This window comes from Colletotrichum godetiae (genome assembly GCF_030913485.1).
Source record: "Colletotrichum godetiae strain CBS 193.32 chromosome Unknown BDP55scaffold_2, whole genome shotgun sequence".
NCBI classification, from domain to species: Eukaryota; Fungi; Ascomycota; class Sordariomycetes; order Glomerellales; family Glomerellaceae; genus Colletotrichum; species Colletotrichum godetiae.
Window position 1 is genome coordinate 610,649 of NW_026851250.1, and position 21,919 is coordinate 632,567.

The 21,919-nt window shown below is 53.8% G+C and overlaps 8 protein-coding genes across 8 annotated transcripts; 6 read left to right on the top strand and 2 right to left on the bottom strand.

The window, feature by feature from the left end:
- The first annotated feature begins 3,664 nt into the window (after positions 1–3,664).
- On the top strand, positions 3,665–5,864 carry BDP55DRAFT_642685 (uncharacterized protein). The gene has a single exon (XM_060573469.1). The coding sequence runs from the start codon at positions 3,973–3,975 to the stop codon at positions 5,539–5,541; it is 1,569 nt and encodes a 522-aa protein (XP_060436118.1). The 5' UTR covers positions 3,665–3,972; the 3' UTR covers positions 5,542–5,864.
- A 50-nt stretch (positions 5,865–5,914) lies between these two features.
- BDP55DRAFT_642691 (multi protein-bridging factor 1) lies at positions 5,915–7,182 on the bottom strand. Its single transcript, XM_060573470.1, is given in 4 exon segments — positions 5,915–5,998; positions 6,098–6,405; positions 6,650–6,832; positions 6,851–7,182. 2 exon segments carry the CDS (start codon positions 6,803–6,805, stop codon positions 6,100–6,102), a joined length of 462 nt encoding a protein of 153 aa, XP_060436119.1. The 5' UTR covers positions 6,806–6,832; positions 6,851–7,182; the 3' UTR covers positions 5,915–5,998; positions 6,098–6,099.
- Positions 6,821–7,182, top strand: BDP55DRAFT_642692 (uncharacterized protein). Its single transcript, XM_060573471.1, has one exon. It carries the CDS (start codon positions 6,935–6,937, stop codon positions 7,175–7,177), a length of 243 nt encoding a protein of 80 aa, XP_060436120.1. The 5' UTR covers positions 6,821–6,934; the 3' UTR covers positions 7,178–7,182.
- Positions 7,183–8,277: 1,095 nt separating this feature from the next.
- Positions 8,278–10,583, top strand: BDP55DRAFT_128778 (uncharacterized protein). Its single transcript, XM_060565492.1, has 2 exons — positions 8,278–8,975; positions 9,110–10,583. Exons 1-2 carry the CDS (start codon positions 8,376–8,378, stop codon positions 10,565–10,567), a joined length of 2,058 nt encoding a protein of 685 aa, XP_060436121.1. The 5' UTR covers positions 8,278–8,375; the 3' UTR covers positions 10,568–10,583.
- A 2,662-nt stretch (positions 10,584–13,245) lies between these two features.
- Positions 13,246–13,875, top strand: BDP55DRAFT_722910 (glutathione-dependent formaldehyde-activating enzyme; the record flags this gene model as incomplete). Its single annotated transcript, XM_060578663.1, has 3 exons — positions 13,246–13,366; positions 13,476–13,684; positions 13,795–13,875. 3 exons carry the CDS (start codon positions 13,246–13,248, stop codon positions 13,873–13,875), a joined length of 411 nt encoding a protein of 136 aa, XP_060436122.1.
- A 636-nt stretch (positions 13,876–14,511) lies between these two features.
- On the bottom strand, positions 14,512–15,288 carry BDP55DRAFT_722911 (uncharacterized protein; the record flags this gene model as incomplete). Its single annotated transcript, XM_060578664.1, has 1 exon — positions 14,512–15,288. The coding sequence occupies one exon, from the start codon at positions 15,286–15,288 to the stop codon at positions 14,512–14,514; it is 777 nt and encodes a 258-aa protein (XP_060436123.1).
- Positions 15,289–17,497: 2,209 nt separating this feature from the next.
- BDP55DRAFT_128867 (fasciclin domain-containing protein) lies at positions 17,498–19,293 on the top strand. Its single transcript, XM_060565493.1, has 4 exons — positions 17,498–18,308; positions 18,362–18,574; positions 18,632–18,778; positions 18,854–19,293. Exons 1-4 carry the CDS (start codon positions 17,680–17,682, stop codon positions 19,053–19,055), a joined length of 1,191 nt encoding a protein of 396 aa, XP_060436124.1. The 5' UTR covers positions 17,498–17,679; the 3' UTR covers positions 19,056–19,293.
- A 1,898-nt stretch (positions 19,294–21,191) lies between these two features.
- On the top strand, positions 21,192–21,869 carry BDP55DRAFT_722913 (uncharacterized protein; the record flags this gene model as incomplete). Its single annotated transcript, XM_060578665.1, has 1 exon — positions 21,192–21,869. One exon carries the CDS (start codon positions 21,192–21,194, stop codon positions 21,867–21,869), a length of 678 nt encoding a protein of 225 aa, XP_060436125.1.
- Positions 21,870–21,919: the final 50 nt, after the last annotated feature.

Here is a 21,919-nt window from a genome sequence, read left to right on the forward strand (position 1 = left end):
ACTAGTCCAAGTTGTTTTTATCACTTCCAGATTCGGGTTGGAGTTTAGTTTCTCAAGGCTTGTCACCGAGATAAGGTCTATCCCTCGGTCCCATCTTTTGACGATCACAAGTGAAAATGGGTTAGACGGATGCCGCCTTGCCAATTTGAATGGAATTCCAGCAACGCAATATGCAAGCTACAGCTCCGTAACCGTTCAGATCGTGGCAAAGGCAAGCGGAGCCTCGGAGGCACCCAGAATACCTCACTCCACATTAACCCGGTATCCGTACCTCTAGTCCTCTACCCAGCACCTCGTCCTCAGGCAGGTCAACCTGGGTGTTGATTGCAAGGTTGAACTTGCCGTACGATTTCCGTCCAATACGTTGGGGGAAAAAGAAGGTACAACTTCCGACTTCCGGCGGATGGGACGACCTTGATCAGAATTGGACACTGGACGGAGCCCCCTCCTCGCGCCTTATTTTCATCCATTCGATCCGTTTGGCCCGCAAGTTCTCCCAAAGTGCAGGGTCCTAGGCTGTTGGGCGATTATTCTCGTCCTTCAAACCCGCATAAGCAAGAAAATCCGGGGCCAAAATAAGACGATGGATACCAGCGGATAGAGAGAAAGAAAACTCACCGACGGCATGCGACAGCTGGGATGATCCAGAGGCGAATGGCGGTAAAACCCGTGTGGGAGCTTCTACGCAAGCAGGAAAGGAACAGCCCTGTTCTGTTTTATCCCAGCTTGCCATGACTTGCGCCGGCATTCTTTCTCTGTTTCCCCGAAGTGATCATCTCTCTATCTGAGGAGATGCGCCGGCTCCGTTGCCTGCCAAGCGGTATTTGCAGTTCTTTCTCCATCGTTGCGGCATGCTCTACCTATGCCCAAAGAACGAAGACGAAGGATAGGCAGGGAGGAACACGGCGGCGAGAGCTCTGCCTCGGCAGAGTACGGATACATGTTCAACCCCTTTGACTTGTATTGTCCACCTCGTGTCGCCAGGTACCTTATCTGTAGTTGCCCCCATTTTCCCGGTATGGATACTCCCCCCTCTTACACCGAACACCAGAACGGTCAGGGTCAGCCCATCCGGCCCCATCGCCGAGCTCTCTCAAAGGGGCAATGAGCCCTGATCCTGGTAGAGGAACATCCACATGGAACATTCCTCTGCTTCCAGGCTTCCAGCGCTCCCCATGAAAGCCGGGGATTGTCTTTTGGAGACCTCCACCATCCATGGACCGTGGGAGCTGGTTTGGGGCTAGCCAGCACAACAAACAGACGGCAGTACGACAGAAGATTGGACTGCACGACATGTTGCTTTTTGGCCGACAAGCCTGATTTCCAGAGGCAGACCAATGTATCCGTACCTTGGGGTTTCAATAGGGATGCAAAGTATCAACTACATACCTTTTCATGAGGCGCGGGTATGTGAAGAGTCTGCGCGAGCTCCCACATTTAAATGCCCAAGGTAATCATAACCAAACTACAGCCAGTCCACTGAGACACAATACTGCCCATTCGTCATGACACAAGCACGACAAGCCAGCCCCAGTCCAAGCCCAGGTGCCTCATCGTCTTATACTTTGCCTCATTAGATTGCGACATTGCAAATCGCAAGCCTCGCATGCCAGCTCTCCGCGATCTTCGTCGTGTGTACCTACGAATACCTGCCTCTTCTGCCTCTCTGCCCTTATCATCCTGTCTCAATTCCACGTCCGTCCAACATCGGGTAAGGTATTTACTCTGCCAGTCTGCCTTCTGTTTCCGCCTGTCTTGGAGCCCGTGAGCTGTCAAAGAGCAAACTCTCGTCCATCTCAACCTCCTCGTCATTCTCTGAACCCTCATCCTCCTCCTTCCTCCTCTCACTCCCACACCCCCCCTTCACAGGTCTTGCTCATCTCCCCTTCATCGCTGGAACCCCTGACTTTCTTCCCCACGCTTCCGTTGAACTCTCCCGGCAACTGCAACCTTGCCCGCGCCTCTTGTCGATTTGCTCTGCCCATAGCCCACACTTTCGACCGTTCGGTTGGGTCCTTTTTGCTCCCAGGCATTCCACCCACCCTTGTCTTGTTTGCGCACCGACTTGACCAGCCCGGGGGGTGTTCGGTCTACTTACGACACAAGGGAAAGGAATTGTGAAATCTCTGTTACGGATCGCGCACAAACGCCCGGTCGCACCCTTTTCGTTCTCTCTCTCTGCTCTCTGTCTTTTCTCTCCCTCTCTCTCTCTCTCTCTCTGTGTGTGTGTGTGTCTGTCAGCCGATTCTCGTATAGAGCTCTCAGCTTTAAATATTCCGTCGTCTGCACTTTCACTGCGCCCGCTGCCTTCCATCTCGCCCACTGCCTACCTACCTTACATACACCTTCCCCCGTCTAAAGGAATATCACTCCACTCTACTGTGTCTCGGCACCAGTTCCAGCCTCGACAACGCCTCTCAACAAGCAACCATATCCACAGCTGTCTTTATAACCCCCGTATCTTCCCCAGATTCCTCCGTACGGATACAGACCCATCACCATCGGTACGTGGAGTCTGTCGACAACACAACAACCTCCAGACTCTTCGTCTAACACCTACGTGATAGGTCTTCACCTTTTTTCCGCGACACAAACAATCAAAATGCCTGCCAGCCAGATCGCCTCGCCTCTTCCCATTCCTCCTCAACGGAGGAATCTGCGCCTGATGACGGGCCAGGACCTCTACACAAGTTTAAACGCGACTCTCGCCTCAACTACCCACCGCCCGGTAACGCCTGTACACATGATCCAAGAGAACGACTACAGCGTGCCGGCGCCTCCTCCACCAAGCCCGGTATCATTCGCTACGGACCACTGGCACTCATCGATCCGCCGATGAGACGTTCTCGTCCAGAGCTACGGACGAATTCTTTCTGCCCACTGTTCGACACGGGGGTTACTCTTTACTTGTACAATCAGCATACGGACACATCATGGGAGTACGGGGCGAAATAGGCGCGGAGCAAACTCTTTTTCGAATCGCTCGCGAATGGGGTTTACACAAAAAAAGCAGGGCTGGCACATATCATGGGTTTCTTCTTCTTCTTCTTGGTCTGCATAAGGATTATTGGCAGCAAGCAGCCACCAAAAAAACGATAATGGTTGGAGACGACAAACGTTCCACCCCATACATCGTTCAGAATGCGTACTCATTTTCTGTGCGCACCTAGGAAATTGGTCTTTCTAGCTATGGATTGACATTGATAACACTTTTTCTTCTGCAACCGCCTTCGCCTATATATATGCTGCGTTTTAAAATACCCGGGGATTGTGACTCGTCCTGCGAATGGTTCGCCGGTTGACAGGGGGAAGGGCCGTCCCATGTTTGCAATGGAACAGCTCGAACAGCCTAATCCCCGCGTTATAGACAGATATGAGGCAAGCATGGACAAGCAGGCAATCCCAAAACAGTGGTCGCAATGCTTGTCCCAAATTTGGAAGGCAGGCGGAATCTCTGTCCAGATTGACTCCTATTTCCTTCTTCAACTTTTTTTTTCGTCCCTTTTCTTGGGGGGACCTCGACGGGAAGAGCTTCCGTTGCCCAGGCCGCTGGGAAAGTGTGGAGGAATATTGCCGAGGTTTCGCCTACTGAGAACGCACGGACCATCAACACCAGCGCGCCCCACCACTTAACGCGACTTCCTTCCCGCCTGCATCGTGTGCTCCTTTCGAAAAACGCGTCTGTCGCGGTCGGTGGTCCGCGACCCCCTTAGCCCGGCGCGTTGCTGCCATCGTTGCTCCATCATTTCCGCTCCCCACTCTCCTTCCAATATACAAAACCTCTTCATACTCTTCGTGACTTCTCAGTACTTTAATTTGTACCTTCTACACAAATCGAGACTTTTAATTGCGCCTGCCAATTCTCTCGTCTTCTACACTACAACTTCCGCTTGTACTCTGCATCGCTCTTGAACGCCTGGATTTACATTCTGCCCATCACCTAGACGACCAGCACTTGCACATCTCGACGCAATGGCTCGTGCAGCTTCTCGTCGGCAGGTCAAGCCTGTCGCTACGCCAGCGACCAACCTTATCAGCAAGTACGGCCGACTCTCAAAAACACAACCTGCTCCTGTAGACGATGCCTCAAAGAAGGTCTTCTTCATCGGACTTCCCTCCTCTCTTCCAGTCGTCAAAACGGAGGTCAAGACAGAGATCAAGCTCGAGTCCAGCCCGGAAAGAGCTCTCCCCCCTCAGCCTGCAGCGACACCCTCCAAGAAGCGCAAGTCAAGTTCGATCGACGAAGACATTTCACCAAGAGATGCGAGAAGCGACGCCCCGATACGCGAGTCTATGAAGCGTCAGCGAGTCTTCAAAGATACCAAGGACAAGCCTGTGCCCATCAAGCTTGAGGTCATCCCAACAACCGCAACCACCACTACTGCTTCTACAAGAAAGAGCACAACATCACCAGTCGCCGACACCCGCCGAAAGACTCGCAAGTCGGACATCATCTCCCAAGCAAAGACCGAAGTGCGCAAAGCCAACCAAAAGGTCAAACGAACAAAGAAGCACAATGCCACAAAGTCAGAGATCAAGGAGGAGGTCGTCAAGAAGCAGCTGCCTGCCGAACTTCTGGAGCTCCTGGACCTGCAACGTGCCATCCTCAAGACTGTTTCCCTTCAGCTTGTGCACCAAAACAACAACGCACCTCTTGATATCAGCTCCATCACACCTCACGTCGCCCGCACATGGGGAAAGAGGAAAGTCACAGTGGACGACATTCGGAGATGCATTGCCATCCAAGATACAAAGACAGAAGGCCAGGAGGATGGGTCCCTCGGCTCGCCCTTTATCGTTACCGACTATGGTCGCGGCAAGCTCTGCCTCGAGATGGACCTCACTAAGAACACCAGCCGCATCGATGAGAACGAGCTTTGCCAACAATTCGAGAAGAACCTCCACATCATGTGCTCCCAGCGCGCAATGGATGAGATGTCAGATCTCGACATCTGCTTCGAGAACCTGAGCTTCAACGACCTGCCCAAGTCCAACATTACCATTCGTCACACGACGATGTCGGCAAACCCCCTGTTCGCCAAGGGCCAACGCGCGCTGTCAGGAATCAAGAGCGACATCCTACTGAAGAAGGAGAAGGAGGCACAAGCCCAGGCATTCAAATTTCCGGCACTCAACCCCAATGGCACCAAGATGTCCCTCCTCGACAGACTCCGAGCCAAGGAGGAAGCCAACGCCAACATTCAGCTCCCCACTGGTCCTGAGATCGCGAGAAAGCGAGCGCTGCAGCGTGTCGGCGACATCTCCGCCATCATTTCCATGCTCGTGTCGTCGTCCAATTCGGCCGGACAGATGGTCATTTCCTTCACCATGCCTGTTCTGCAGCAAAAGCTCAAGGACTCTCTGCGCGTCCCCATGCCCATGGAGGAAGGTGTCGACGCGGTACGCCTGATTGCTAAGGAGGTCGCACCGGAATGGTTGAGGGTTGCCACGGTTGGTGGAAAGGAGCATGTCGTCATCCAGACGAGACGCAAGCCGTACGAGGCGGAGCTTGCCGCGCGAGTAAACCGACTTCTTGCATAGAGGGATTTCTGTGGTTGGAAGTTATCGAGTGAAGTGTGCTATAACGGTTGGATTGATGCATGGCATAGCGTGTTTTCTGCATACGGAGTTTGGAAGATACCACACAGAGGGACGAGATTCAAAGAGAGAGTTGCGGGCGCCTGGTTCACTTGCAGGAGGCAGTATTTAGACCTTACACGATGAGGTGCAACCAGTCGCACACACACATGTAGAGACTGCAACAAATGCAGAATAATGGAATCAGTGTAATCGTCAGCTCTGGAGTCGCCAACTCATCTATTGTGCTGTAAAAACGTCTAGGAACCGTAACCTTCATAAAGAGCCAGCCTCTCGAGCATTTGTATGCAAACCAGCCGGGTCATTTTGCTTTCTGTGTTCAATACGACCATTTTCCGCCCTTTCCAAAGGACCAGACTCCCCAGCGCAAGTTAGGGTGGGGGCACGAACGCTCTCTCTCGTTTCCCCGTCCCTTCCCTCACATCGTTGACGAATCCCACTGAGTTGTGGTATCAAATGAAGAAGTGATTTGGGATCAAAAATCAGAGATGGTGCCCCCGCTCATTTCTTCTTGGCGAAGCGCGGCTCGCCAATGTTGGCGCCGCGCAGCTTGATGTTGAGGACGCGCTCCATGGCGGAGAGGATCTTTTGGTCGGGGGTGGCGCTGCCGCGCTCAAAGTCGGCGACGATGGACTGGGTGGTGTTGCACTTTGTGGCGAGGTCCTTTTGGGTCATCTTGGGCTCCATCTTTTGGCGCGTCTGGGAGATTGCGTCGCCGACCTCCTTGCCGACCGTGTTGGGCTTGATGATGTCGTCGGAGCGGTCGACTTTGGTGAGGCGCTGGCCTTCGACGCCGGGCTTGGTGGCCTGTTGGAAGAGCGAAATTAGCATCTCTTGATTTTCAATCAAGTGTTGGTCTTTTGGATGGACCAGTGGTTTCAATAGTGTCTTCTTCTCTCTCCTCTCCATCTCCCGTCATCGATTGAGAATTGTGGAGAATGGAGGGGGTGAGGTTGGCCAGAGGTTCATGATGTCAAGCGTGATTTTCAAGGCATTGGCGACATTTGTCTCTGCGTAGGGAAAGGGGGAACTGTCCAGGAAGTAAACGTACAGCATTGCCAGCAGCGTACTTCTTCTCCGTTCCAATGACGGAACCGCTGCGCTGAGCGGCATTGAGGGCGCTCTTTCCCTTGATGACGGTCTCTCTCTGCGCACCTCCGCCGCGGGCCTTGGAGCCGATCTTGGTGGCGGTGTCCCAGTCATCCATTGTGGGCGGTCGGTCTGATGTGTGAAGAGTTGTTGAAGTGTTGAGAGTTGTTGAAGTGTTGAGAGTTATTGATTGCAGAAGGGAAACTATGTATCCTTCTGTTTTGTTCTGTTCGTCGGGGTGTTGGTGATGTGGTCTCGTGAGGTTTTGCTGTTGGTTTGTTGGTGGAGGGGGGAAGGGAAGGAAGAAGGGCAGGTAGATAAAAGAGGGTTTCGTTGCGTCAGTTTTTGGGAGGCGCCGGTTCAAAGAGAACAGAGGGTCCTGATGTACAGTCGGCTGGCCTTTGTGGCTGGTGCGTGGGACAGATTGGTAGGTTGGCCGGCAAATGTACCACTGAGTAGTGAGCGTATGGAAGTCGATGGACTGACATAGATGACAAAAAACCCGGGTGGGGGGAGGGGGGAGGAGGGGAGTCGAGGGGAATCGAGGGACTGAGCGAACTGAGTCAACCGGCGGAGGTAAGAGGGGCGGGTATCCCTGCATGTGCCTAACGCCGCGCCGCAGCAGCAGAGCACCAGACCGGGACTGTCAGACTGGGCTGTAAATTGGCGGGGTGGCCGACCTGAAGAGCCTCCCCCCTCCTCCACTGTCGCCGAGAACTGTTCCTCCAGCTGAGCGCTCGACTGAGGTACCTACCTATGAGCCTTACCGCGTCTTTTCCCGCTGGTTGCCCCGGCCGGTCTCTATTTTTGCCTGACTGCGCCACACATCAGATCAGATTCGATGCCCTCGTGGCCCTCGTGGCCCTCAAGGTCTCAAGGTCTCGTCGTCGCCGTCGTCGTTCTACGCAAGCCAGCCCGTCCAAATCCAGAAGAGCGGCCTCCGTGAAGTAAATTATCGTTCCTTCCGTTGTCACTTATCGCAGTTAACGGAAGTAAGTCGTCGTTTCCTCCTCAGTTCTTTCATCGCACATGTACTACCTAAACCCTGACCAAATAGCAACGGCTGCCTTTGTCATATTCTGGCATTGGTAGTATACTCTCTGTAGCCCGGAAGTAAGCGAGATGCGTTCTAAGCACAGGTTCCAATGAGTCTCAATGACTCAATATGATGCCCAGCAACAATTAACTCTGTCTGGGTTCTCGAAAGCTGTTCAAGACAGGTCAAAACACTGTGCACCTGGCGCCAGCCGGGACTCTCGGGATGACTAAGCTCACTCATGGAACCTGGTTCTCACTTTGAGGTGGATTCACTGAGAGAGTCTTGATCTCATCGAACATGCCCATCGGCCCACAACCCGCACCGTCCTCCACCGAAAGACCCGATATGGCAACCGCCATGATATCCAAGCTTTCGTGATCCATGACTGAGAGACAAAAACTGCTTTTAGACAATACCATATTGTTTTCCCACAAACCATCCCAGCTCCTCATAATGAAAGTAATACACAGTACTTCTTCATCATCATAACACTGCCGGGCACATTTCCCACCAACCCGGCCGCCGGCATCCTTCCCAAACGCGTGGTGATCACCGGCCTCGGCCCCGGCAATCCTCCAGCACCTCAACGGCCGGCCCGTTCGCGCAACTCCAACTCGGCGCGGAGAAAACACACAAAAGGCCAAACATCATGCCCGCCGCCGCCGCCGCCGCCGCCCCGGGCCTCCAGCCCTTGACCCTCCTAGCAGGCTTCACATACTACTCCCTCCTCGGAACCTACCTCGACACAGCCCTCCTCCTCCTCTTCACAACCTACCGCAACATCCACCTCCTCGCAAGCCTCCTCTCCCCTTACATCACCCCACAATCCCTCCGCAACCAGCTCCTCCTCCTCCCGGGCTTCCTCCTGGGCTTCATCTTCCTGCAGATATCTCGCTTCCTCCTAGGCCTGAACGCCACCACAGAAACAGGGACGACGACGAGATGGACAAGGACGGCCGTGAAACCGCTCTTGATACCCTGCACCACGACACACAGGCGGACGTTCCCCGAGAAACACGCCTTTGTGTACTCGTACCTCGTCGTCGGCATCCCCGTCGGGTGGAAGGGCAACTACGCCGGCATGGTCTCGTGCGACGTTGACAAGGCAGGTTGGTGGCTATCGTGGTTCTCGCTGGCGCCGCGGACGGAGGGGAGGGCGTGGTTTCACGTGGATCCGGCGGATTATCTCGAGCGAGGGAATGGGCATCTCGGGTTGAGGGGGAAGCTTGATGCGTATCTCACGTCACAGGTAAGGGTCTCTCTCTCTCTCTCTCTCTCTCTCTCTCTCTCACACACACACACACACACCCCCCATGCTATGAGAATTTCCGTGTACACGGACACACGGGAACGAAGTTAAGGCTCACATACACTCACACACAGGGCGCGGATCCAGCGCAGTATCCCAACGCATACCTCGTCACCGCCGCTAGGTTCCTAGGATACCACTTCAACCCGGTATCCTTTTGGTACCTCTATTCCAGAGACGGGGAGCTGACGGCCATGGTGCTTGAGGTGAACAACACCTTTGACGAGCGGAGGATGTACTTTCTCACCACGGACACCGTACCCCTCAGCCAGCGTCTCGATGACGAGAAAGGCACCGCAGAGCCAGTCTCACGAGAAGCAGATGCAGAATCCCCTGCTGGCGCCGCCAAAAAGACGCAGCAGCAGCAGGTCAGGATGACAAAAACCTGGCCAAAAGACTTCCACGTCTCCCCCTTCAACTCCCGCAAGGGATCCTACGCCCTCTCAGCAGTAGACTTCTTCCCTCCACCCGGCACTGCCGCCGCCGGCGCGGGCACCGGCGGAGCAGGGACCGACTACGCCTACACCCTCGACAGCACAATCACCCTCTCCTCCTCCAAAAACCACCCCAAAATCGTCGCCCGCCTCTTCAACTCGGCCCCCGCCATCGATCCAGGCACAATGACCTTCCTCCCCAAACTCATCTTCCTCTGCCGCTGGTGGTGGGTAGGCTTCGTCACCTTCCCTCGCATCGTCAAAGAAGCCGCCGTCTTATCCCTCCGCAAGGGCCTGCACGTCTGGTTTCGCCCGGAGCCCCTGAGGGAGAGCATCGGACGGAAAGCCGACGCGACGGAGAGCCGGCTCGAGCCCGTTTTCCGGGCGTACCTTCGTCACCTGGTCGCGCAGTCCACGGCCGCCATCGCTGTCACGTATATCCCCGCGGGAATCTCTACCACCGGAGGAGGAGGAGGAGGAGGAGGAGGAGGAGGAGGAGGCACCACCGAGACGATGCTCTCGCCCGCCGCCAAAAAGAACCCAAAACGCGCAGAACACCTCGACATCAAGGTCCTCACCCCCGTCTTCTACACCCGCTTCGTGCGCTACGCCCACGACCTCGAGGCCATATGCTGCGAATTCCAAGATAACGGCACGCTCTGGATCTCGCACCCAGAGGTCCTCCCAAAACTCATCCTCAAGAAACCCGCGCCACCCCTAAAGACGACAAACGTCCTAGACTACATCTACTTCAGAGCCATCCGCGCCCTGCGGCAGAGACCCGACCGCATCGAGCGGCCGCTGACCTCGGCCCCCAAGAATCCAGAGGCCACCGGCAAGGACGGACGACGAGGGGACGGCGCCGGCGTACAAAAAGTCGATATCCGCGACTTCCGCATCTCTTCCATGGACGGCTTCGTCCTCGGGCAGACGGACAGGCAGACGCGGAGTGCTTACAGGTCGCTCGTACTACGGTCGTTCCTCGCCGACCGCCTGGCGCTGGGGAGCGTGGAGCTCCTGGATTTGCAGCACTTGATCCTGCGCGCGGGCGTCGCTTGGGTCTTGTCGTCGACCGTTGCTCCGCTCATGAGGTTGTGAGAAAAGATTGATGTTAATGAGTAACCTGATCCTCAGTAAGCGCCATGCATGTGGCTCACAGTTGTGTTCCTCCTACTAGAAAACGCGCAATCAGGAGCGCCTATTGGAAAATCATAGAGAAGGAGACAAGAGCTAAGATGTAACAAGCAGGAGAAACCAACTCCCCAAACTTGCTCCAGATAGATGACGATGCCCCTTTGGCTGGACCAGTCCATCTCAACCTCCCAATCTATGTCGCCGATGATCAAACAAGACAGCTAGCTGCTCATAATCTGCATCGCCCGGATGGTTCCCCCCCCTCCGCATATGTGACGAGCTGTCTTCCGTGGCTCACTGCCATTGGGGGAGATCTTTTTTCGTCTCAGATAAGCCCGACGAGATAAAGTTGACAGCTCACCTACATTTCATCATTTACTTGCCGCAGTCCGGCGTATCATGAGCACCACTGCACAAAGACATCACACGTCCACACATCGAGCTGCGCTGTCATGGATGCTGGCAAGCAGATCCCCCAAAGTTGTGGATCTTCGCATGCGATCTAAAGCAGTCCAATGGTTACAGCTGGTATTTGAAATACTTCTCTCTCTTTTCCGTGGTTCCCCCCAACCAAAAAGCACAATTGGCAGGTAATCTGATTAGCCCTCGTTGGGGCGGGCGGGCAGTGGACGCCGAATTGCATCTTTTTTGCATACGGTACCTTACCTGGAAGAGGGGTTCCCTTACCTCACGTCCGTTAGCTTGCATGGTCCAAGTAAGGGGACGCTATGCTAGAATTGAGCACGCGGCATACGTTCGTGCCCTTACTCAGCATGTCATCTAATATGTAAGTTGGAGCAGCGTTCGTGGAAAAGAAGAGAGGAAAAACAAAAATCTGTCAAATCAGCTGGTTCGTGTGACGAGCGTGACGGACGAAAGTCATCTCATGTTTCAATCGTTGATTCAACGTTTTGTCAATGGCATCTGGAATACTGGGCTGTGATTCAGGACGCTGCCCGTAAGGTGGCACCCTTTTCCCCGCCCATATTTGGATCCCCGATTTCCGAGGGACCGGGGGAAGCTGGTGTGGAGGGGGGAGGTGTTCGATAATAGTGGACTCAGAGGAGGACCGGGGTCACGTCACACTCACCAAACAAAGCTCACCCACAGGCGCCTCGCACCGCATTTGGTGGTTGCCATTACTCGATTCGCAATGATTTGCAAAAGAATGCTGGTTGAACCACTCTGCTAGGCATGCGACTGACAGGCAAGTACGGAGTACCTTACACAGGAGGTATGAGGTATGCACGTATGCCAACCGGACAGTGGGGTCGACCTGCACACGCTTGACACTTCACACTGACAGAACTCTCAACTCTCCTTTCCTCTAGTCGAGCTGCCGCTGAGGAGGATGAACGTCCGGTGTGTCGTGCTAAGGTGCCGGCAAGCTGCAGCAGCACTAACGCGGGCCCCGCATCGACAATTCCAAATCGTCTGGTCCAGGGCAGACGGCTAAGGGCTGCGTTCGAGAAGACTGTACAGTGTTTCTCGAAGCAATGATCTCATCTCGTCAGCAAACCGTAGCTTCTATCAAACGAGGGATCTCAAAGACGTACCTTTTGTCATGGAGAAGGGGCTCTAATGACAAATTTGGATGGTGAAAGGGCCCTTTCTCCAAGGGACCCCAACGCCCGTGGCTGGCGCAAAACCGAGCATTGGTTTGATCTTCACCTGCTCTGAGCGCCCCCTTCCGTGCCCCTCCGCGGGGTCGAGCTGTTCGAGTTCGAGACATCAACATCCAATGCTCGCCTGACTAGCATAGTCCAGTCGTGCCACAGATTGAGTCGAAAAGCGCTCGCCGTAAACATATCCTGACCGGGCCCCGGTATATTCTAGCGTTGTGCTGTGCTGTGCTGTACTTTGTCGGGTATGTAGCGAATTCGAGAGCAAGGATGTCATCAGGCACTCGTTGATATACGGTGCAACAAGGATAAGCTGCCCGCAGGTCGAGTAGAAACGCCGAGGAACTCAGGATCGCCGTGGCCTGCAGTGCTGACAGAAACGTTTCTCGAAATGGTGGACCCCTTCTCCTCACTGCTTTCCAAAGTTGTCCAAAGTCTTGTTTCCAGGGTTGGGTTGTGCTCAATGTCCCGGCTCCGAACGAGCCCAAGTCTACCGCCACGAAAGGGGTGGTGTCTCGAAGCTTTGCGAAGGACTCGTCGGATGTATAAAGGGAAGTTATTTTCCCTCGAGAATGCTGTTGATCGTCTTCTCTCTCAAAGTAAAAAGCCACAAGCATCAATCTTCGGAAAGTCTTTCCTCAACGTCTCATTACCGTAGCTTGAGTCGTGGTCGCTGCCAATTCACCATCGGAAACTCCCATCCCACGGTTTCGGACACTCCTCCCCGCTCATCCGGTTTGGCTCCAGGATTGGTACCTCAATAGGGTAAGTGACGTCGTCGGAAATATGCCAGCGCCTCAAGTGGTGTTCGGAGGTCGCCAGCTAAAACTTGATGCGCCACCAGATACCCCGCCCCCTCCATCGCCAGAAACAAAAAGGGCTTGCTCCCATCTGATATTTGTCCGCTTGGAAGTTTTGCTGCACTGCACCGTCTTTCAACGAATTTGAACCTGTTGCTATTCTCGAAGAACTCGGAACCTTTTTCGACGTACCTCTTCGACTTTGAATCACATATCCAACATGCCTCTCACAGGACACTGCCTCTGCAAGGCCGTCACCTACAAGGTGGACGTCGATGCCCCGCTCATCACCGGCTACGACCACTGCGACGATTGCCAGCGCCAGAGTGGTTCGACATATTGTACGTGGTCTCCCATGTTTTCTCAAATAGTGATATCGTAGCATGGAAGCGGCTTACTTGGTCCTTCGGCTCGTAACGTGGGTGTGTACTGCCTGCTAACTCTGATTAGCCCTCGTCGCTGTTGTTCCCAAGGATAAGCTCACCATCAACGGCCCTACAAAGAGCTGGGCCGGTAAGGGATCGTCCGGCAAGGACGTTCACCGCATCTTCTGCTCCGAGTGTGGCTCGCCAATTGCTCACGACCCCGATGCGGCCCCGGAGATCATCGCCCTCAAGGCGGGTACCCTCGATACCGAGATTAAGAAGAACCTGAAGCCAGTAAGTCGAGCGGTTGCCCCTAGTATCGATAGAAGATACTCTCTCAATTGCCGTGGTTCCGTCCCGGACTGGCGCATAGACGAATGCTGTGGCTAATGGGTCGTTTTCAGGATACCGAAATCTGGACCGTCGGCAAGCTGCCATTCTGCCAGGAGAACTTGGCAAAGCCTTTCAAGCACATGCCCGAGTAAGTTCGGACGTACGAAGTGTTCAACAGAGTTGAGATGCGTGTAAGATGGGATATACCCCTAGGTCCTTGGATGGAGGGTCTGGGATCCAACTTATATGCTGCGGACGGTGGAGGAGGAAGGACAGCATGGATAGTCGGGTGTGGGGAGTTTGTGGGTGTGGTGGACTGGCGTGAGAACCTGGAGGGTTATGATGGCATCGGGGATCGACTCGACCTCCCATTGACCCACGTCCGTCGTTACCCAAGTATTACCCAGCTATTAGCTTAGCTCGGACGAGATTTTCGGAAGGAACATTTAGAAATTGTATGCAAGGCAATGACACTATGAAGATACAGTCGGTTCCGCCTCAGCATCGAGTGACACCCTCGCCCAAAAACACTGTCGTTGCCGCGACTCCCGTATTGGTTGTCAGAAAGTCCGATTTGTAGATTTGGCGTCTCACCTGGTGATACGATCCAAGGGATGGTAATGGTCACAGCTCAATCAAAGGGGACGGGAAAAGTGCATTCATGCCATGCTCATTAGTACTTGAATCGTGAACAGTAGTGAACGTTATCATTACTTCCACCACCAAACATCTCTCAAAGGCCGGTCCTTCCTCCCGCAATGGCCACCAGACTGCCTCTTAATGAACTCTCAAAGTCCTGCAAAAACTGCAATACCAGCAGCACCCATCAAGAGTCCACCTGCAGCGTAGGTTGGCATCGCACCACTGCCAGCTGTTGAGCTCGTGGCCGCGGCACCCGAAGCTGTACCGGTGGTGGCAGTTGAAGCGCGGGTAGATGAACTGCTAGTTGCTCCCGAAGCCGAGCCAGTCGCAGCAGTAGAAGGGCTCGTCGTCGTGCGGCTAGCAACAGCAGTAGCACTCGCAGCTGCGCCAGTGATAGTGCCAGGTCCCTGAGGGCCGCTGGCGGTATAGTAGAGAGAAATAGCCGTGTTGCTGGGAGCTTGATCGCTTGTGGCAGTCGCTCCGGTCGTCACGGGAGTGGCAGCAGCCTCGATGCCGGAGTAGATGCTGGCAAAAACTGCAGTGGGAGTACCTGTGCAGAGGGCATTGGAGGCAGATGAAAGAACGCCGCTGTAGAATGCTAGGTTTCGCTCGCTGCGGAGGCCGTGAATAGTGAGGCATCGCTCGCAGGCCAACTTCTCGGCGAAGAAGCTACCCCCGCAGATGCATTGAGCATGTGCCTCATAGTCGATGGGGTTGGTGCCATTGGGTTGACAGGCGAGCTCAATGTTCTCAATCTGGACGCAAGGGGGAAGCTGGGCACCAGAACCTGTCTGAGGCTTGCAGACAACGTCTTGGTAGGGACGGCTGGTCTGGCGGTTGTCGAGAAGGGCTGGGATAGACCAAGCCTGGGCGGTAGATGGAAGAATGGCTGCGAGGCCAGCGATGATGGCTGTCTGTCTCATCTTGTTGCGATTTGTGCTTTGACGAGCTGGTCGAAGTGGCGTAGTGGTGAGGAGTTTGGCAACGAAGAAAGTTTTGAAGAGGATAGATGCAATGGCAATGGATGTGGGAATTCCAAAAGAACTTGGGGCTTGCTGGTGTAAGTGGTGAATGCAGTTATGGAAGACTTTGACGATGTGTACAATGTAGTTGGATGGGAGAAGAAGAGATGGATCGGGGAGGGGATTGAGAGGAAGAGGTTAAGAAGAAGAGGAACACAAGGGCATTGTCCAACGATTAGGCAGCTAGCTGCCTGTATCACAAGTGCTTTCTTGCCGTGACTGCCATATTTGCCAATCTGGGTGTTCGTACCTTAAGGTACCTTACCTCAACTCACCCGACCTTGGCTGCCTTCGTCTAGCATCAAGGGGGGGAAGAAATCGGCACGAGAGCGCATGCGTCGTACCAGGTTAAACGGGGAAGGCATCGTGGGTAGGATATAGTGTACAAAATTTGGAACTTTGGTGTTCTGACCTTACCCTTTCGGTGACCCTTGTTTTCCTTGGGGCATGCAGAAATACGTTTTGCCGTCATTACCATCCCCCATGCGCCATTAACGGCAAGGTCTGTTTGGAGGAGAATGTTGCCAGAGCAGATAGTCTCTCACGCCCGCCGAAATTGGGACTGCGGCACAGTTGAACACCTCATTCACTCCAATAGACATGCTGCAAATTGTCCAGTCACAGTTGAGGATGATTTCGCGCCGAGTTGGACCAGCTCGAGCAGCTGACCGAACATGGACTAGTTGTACAAGGATGGCACTGTCCACACCTTCAACTGATGGAAGCTCGGGCGAAAGTATGGGGCCAATATGCTTGTCCTTTTGGCTTTTTGGCAGGGGAGCAACACCTTATCGAAGGCGTCCGGGGTGCCGGGCAGAAGGGCATTCCCTTTTGCCAAGAGGAGCAGTGTCCATAAACATCGTCGACTCCATAAGGAGGCAAGGTACTTTGGTGTTGGACCCTCACCTTCCCGTCCTTTCCTTTGCGGGGACAAAAGTAGTAAGTGCTTATGCACCATCGTGCGAGGTACCAATGGGTGAAGTGAGCGGCTGCCAGTCCAAAGACTGACAGACAATCTCTGCCTCATCTTGCCCTCCATATCGTTGGATCACTCGTGACATGTCATATGGCAACTGCTATCTCTGAAGGAACGACTCGACCTACTATTGTTAGGACCACTTTCTCCAGTCGCCAACGAAATGACAAGTTGGCCTCTAAAAGTGTCACGACTTGTTCCACGACCAAGGGCGATGCCCCAACAGCACCTGCTGCAGAGACATTTGGGTTAAGAAGGACTAAGGGACCACTCCGAGGATGCTTCTCTCTGACTAAGGGAAGGCAACTGCAGCGAATGACTGAGATGCTGCTGTCATCGATCGTAAGGCGCCTTCAACCGCGTACCTGCTACAACCACCAAAAGCTCGGGGCAGCCACCGGTCGACTTTCCGAGCTTCCTTCCATCGTCAACTCGGTTCCTGCAGGCTACGACGCAGGGATTAATTTAAGCTTGCTAGTGTAAGCAGGGTCTTGCCTGTATCTCACTGTGAAGGTCCCCATGTGGTAGGAAAGACGCTGATCTGTTCGACGACGCACCTCCCCCGTCGTGTAACGAACCCCCAACGACAGAGAAATAGATTAGTCGAGGAGTTTCCCACGCTTTTGAAATTGGACTGGCAGCTTTTTCGTAGCATGAGAACACATTCGAAGGAGGCATCCTACGCTTTATAGCGCCCCTTTCACTTGATGCTTAGATGAACCTTAGAATCCTCGAAGCTCCACAAGAATCAGCTTCTCCACGCCAACCGTCAGCCCTACATATTCTAGTGCCGCTTGGTGCGTATACAGCCACAGTTCAATACTTCGAATACGAATTTGAAATCAACTCCCGAACCCTATCGCCTACCAACGTGCTAACTTGGACCTGACGAATAATTGCTGCATGAGCCTGCCACTGGCCGCAGGGGACGGCCCCTTCATCAGCATGGCCGGATCTTGAGACCTTTGTCTTTGCGACTCGCACATCAAGCCCGAGTGTCTTTGTTGTGGCGCTATATCACTTCAATGTCTATCTTGTGGTATGGTAAGCCGCCGCCCTAGCCTCCCAATCGGCTGTCAGGCTTGGCCTGGCTTACATTGTGGCAGAAACGATGCAGGCAACGTGCTTGCACTGCCGCTGAAGCCGGAGGGACACTATTTTCAGCTAGGCTCAGCCATACATCTGGCTTGTGCGGCTGAGGAACAAGAAGACGACTGCTTATATGGCACTCCTCCTCCTCCACCTCTGAGATTCCTAGCCCGTGAGCTCTACGTTTGTCTTGAATAAGTCACTCGCTCAGGGTTTGTACTGCAAGTATGCGCTCCATCCAAGAGTTCGCTGTCGCTGTCATCAGTCTTGCGCCGCTAGCTTTGGCTATTGATCCATCCATACATTCGCGGCAGGCCCAGCAGAGTCTTAGCACTGCGTTGTCAAGCCACGCCGATCTCTCCACGTTCAACGGGATTCTCAACAGCTATCCAAGCATCATAAGCAACATAACCGCCGGGACTAAGAACAAAGTCACCCTTCTAGTGCCGACCAACGATGCGTTCACCAACTTCCTTCAACAGACCAACATTAGCGAAATCACACAGCTTCCCGTGAGCCAACTATTGACCGTCTTCCGATATCATACTCTAGATGCTCCGTTGACGGCCTCGAACTTCAGCGCGCCCAGGGGCATCACAATCCCTACTAAACTTCGCGATGAGCTCTTCAACCTTCGGACGCCTGGCCCTGCCATGATCGATCAGTACGGCGACGATGCTAAGGGTCAAGTACTCTTTATTTCGCCGAGCACCATAAATCCCACCAAAATCAGAGTCAGGCAAGCAACTTCTTCCGATGATCACACCGCAAGCCTACGTGGTGGTCTTGGTGAGACTGCGGAGCTCACGTCGATCGACGGGGTATGGGACGGCGGATACTTCCAATCTGTTGATGTGTAAGTCAATGCTGTGAGCCTGCATTAAGAAACTTATGCTGATGGCTTCAAAGTGTTCTAGAAGCGCCGACGATATGCTCTATTACCATCAAGAAGCTGTCAAGCTCATTATCGGCTCTCGGGGATGCCTTGGACAAGATCAAGCTGTGGAAGCAACTTGATAATACCGCCAACATCACGTGCTTGGGGCCTAACACCGCAGCTTTCAAGGAGGCAGGTAGTCCTCAGAATTCTCTCGGAAACGAAGACCTCAAAAACGCGTTGCTGTGAGTTGCAAGCCATAACGTAGGAATGAAGCTTTCGTCCGACTAACCTGGGAAAAGCTTCCACACTTTACCTCAAGCGGCTTACAGCGACTTCCTCATGGATGGTCAGGAGTTCACCTCCATGGCTAATGTAACTGTCCGCGTCACCGTCAAGGATAACGAGATCTGGTTCAACGACGCAAAAGTCATCAGCCCCAATGTCCTGTAAGTAGTACAAAGTCATTTGACTGCCAGACCCGAAGCTACAACTAGGCCAAAAGAACTGATACTCCGTGACAGAACCAACAACGGACTCATCCACATCTTGGACCGCGTCATGTCCACCAATGCCCTGCCGGACTCCTCGACTTCCTCTCCAACGGGGACAGGAACAGCTAGCCCTACTTCGGCTGCTGCACCGCCGAACGCCGGGAATCCCATTTCAGAAAACATTCGCGCCGCCGCAGTCATTGCTCTTGCGGCCGGTGTGCTGCTCGTGTGAAGCCATATCTCTCCGGGGAGGAAGAAATATTCTGCACCTGCAAGGAAGGTTGACAGGAAGAAGGATGCTGTATGTAGTCTAGGAGCTAAGAAGGTAAAGGTAGTTGCGATCATGGTTGAGCAAAGTGCTCACAGGGGAAAAGGAACGGAGCGAGTCTTCAAACTCCCATTGGAGCTATGCCGACGAAAAAGATCAATGCGCGAAACTCATTCGCTGTATATATGCCATACTACACGTTTTCCTTTACCTTATTTGAAGCTCTCGTCAGGTATTCACCTCTCATTCCAACACTCTGATTGGGTGGTCGTTCTGAATGGAAAGCGGCTGATGGTGAGTTACCAGCTGAAGCCGAAGCCACCCCGGTGACTGTGCCTTCACCCAAGCCGGGCTTCTATCATGATCACTGAAACCATGAAAACTAAGGTAGAAGGTATTTTAGGTAAGTAAGGAGTGTAGGGAACTGTAGTCAATGGCAGGTAGAGTTCTGGGGCGACGAGTGTGGGAAAGCGTGGCGCCCTCAACCCTGGAATGAACACAACTTCCAGATGAATGAATACACCACGAGGGCAAGCTCATATAGGTCCCGTCAATTCCATTCCGATCACCAGCCAGCAGGCGCCGTCTAGGTCGGGGGTCAGGTCAAACTGGCTGGGTGGTGGAGTGTATCATGATCAACAATTAAATGACGCCAACAGCCTGCTCGACGACAGGCTACGAGTTCGAGTCCGTATACGATCCCAGCATGAGCACCAAGAGACGCAGTCCCCAGTTCAGCACCCGGGCGGGTGAACTCTTTTGTTATTTGGGATCGGATTCCTTTGATACTTTGGTACTCTGATACCTGACCACCGGAGAAGGAAACGCATTTGACTCTTGAATGACGTTGGCAACACGATCACCAAGGTGAAATCGTTTTCCATGTCGATTGCAGCTAAGATGAAGATTTCTTTCCTCGAGCCTCTGCAGTCCTAGATGATCATTTCAAGTGCCGTTGGTAGGTAAGATTCGGGAGATGTGTCGTTTAGGTTCAATAATGTCGATAGCAGAGCATGCACATGATTCCACTTCTGCATGGCAGTATTCCTGGACTCTGCTTGGTCAAGGAAACCAAGGGGGACATGCAGCAGAGTAACATACAGCATAATCACATTCAATAATTTTCGACTTTGCTTCTCTTCTGATATGAATTGTCTAGTATCCCAGGTGACGCTTTTCGTAGGCCGTTGCTCTGCCGTTGTCAAAGTCTCTCATATCCTAACCTGGGGTCAAGATACGACCTTTTCTCAAAGATTGCCAAGAGAAATGTCTCACATATAAAGGAGGGCGAGAACCCTAGCAACGCGGGATGCTTCTGGACTCTGGAATGCTCATCGACTTAGCTTATCCAAGGATCTTAATGGTAAAATGAATCCGGGCGGCTCACTTTCCGCCGCTTTCTTGCTTACATTCGAGTTTCGTTTCATGGAGCTAAAACCAATGATTATCCATCATCACAGAGGTAATGGTATGAGAGCTATCAAGAAGTGTCACTACGAGACGTGGAAGTTCATTTCCAAGTCAAGGGTAACTCGGCACGCCCGCTTCCTTCTGACTAGCATGGAGGACCCAATCATCCAGGTAAGACGGAGTTCTTGTCTACGTCACTTTCCCATTAAAAACGGGACCAGAGCCAGCCTTATCATCCGCTTGGGTCCCTTATTTCTGGAGATTGGGATCATATTTGTGGCGCCCTTTGGTGCGTTTGCGTGGGGGGTCCGTCCTGAAGCTAAGGGAGGGAACTAAGGTAAGACACAAATCCTTGGTCTTCTTGCTTCTTGCTGAGCTGTTCCCCTAGAGTCCGCGCCAGCTCCGAAAGGTAGTTCACCCTTCCTCCTCCCCCCCTCCCCTCGAGCAGAAAAAAAAAAGGAAGGAGAGAAGTTGGAGAGAATTCAACAGTTCATACTACCATCTTCACCTCGAATCGGTCACACGGCCCCGCGGTCCTCGGCCAGAACTTCCATCTCAACCCGTACCCTGGACCGCCAAACGGGCAGAAACCCAAACGTCTTCACGCTCCACAAGCACCAAAGAAACACAACGGGCGGACCACCGATGGGGGCTCAGCGGCCTCCGAGAGGAGGGACCCACGTATCGGTCATGCTCCTCCGCGCCGTCGGCGATCTCCCCGCAATCATCTGGGAGGTCCTGGCCGCCATCGCCTGGGAAGGGTGGGTCTCCATCACGAACCAGCTCCGTCTCCTCATGGCGACCTACCCGCTCATGGCCCTCCTCTTCTTCTTCTTCTCCACCACCAGCGGACCTCTCGACATCACCGTCCTCGTCGGCACCTGCTGCGTCGCCTACCTCTACGCCTCGTTCCTGTACTACTTCCGGCTGCGGGACCGGCTGCCCTGGGCGTGCCTCGTCGCGACGCTCCTCTGGTTCGACGGCCCCGACAGGCAGCTCATGCGCCGCGGGGCGGTCGCGGTATTCATGTTGGCGCGGGACGACGACTGGGGCGTTGTGGTGGACAAGAGGGTACGGGGCCAGACGCTGCCGTGGGGCCAGGACGGGAGCGGGTTCGCATTTTTGTATAATTTTGAGGGGCGCGAGCTGTTGAGGGAGGTGGCGCTGTATTGGGTCAATACGCTCTGCTCGTCGTTTGGGCGACACCGGGTGCCTGATGATTTTACGCTGCGGACGTCCATCAGGGTTTTGGACGTGCTGGTATTGCCGCTTCTCGGGTTGGTGGACTGGGCTTGGCGGTATCGGCAGGCTCGGAGACGGATGGGACTTGAGATGGAGAGAAGGATGGTGTTGCAGGAAGGGAACTGAGTTGAGTAACAAGGAGGGATCGGGCGTTCAGAGGATGGGGTGTTCATATT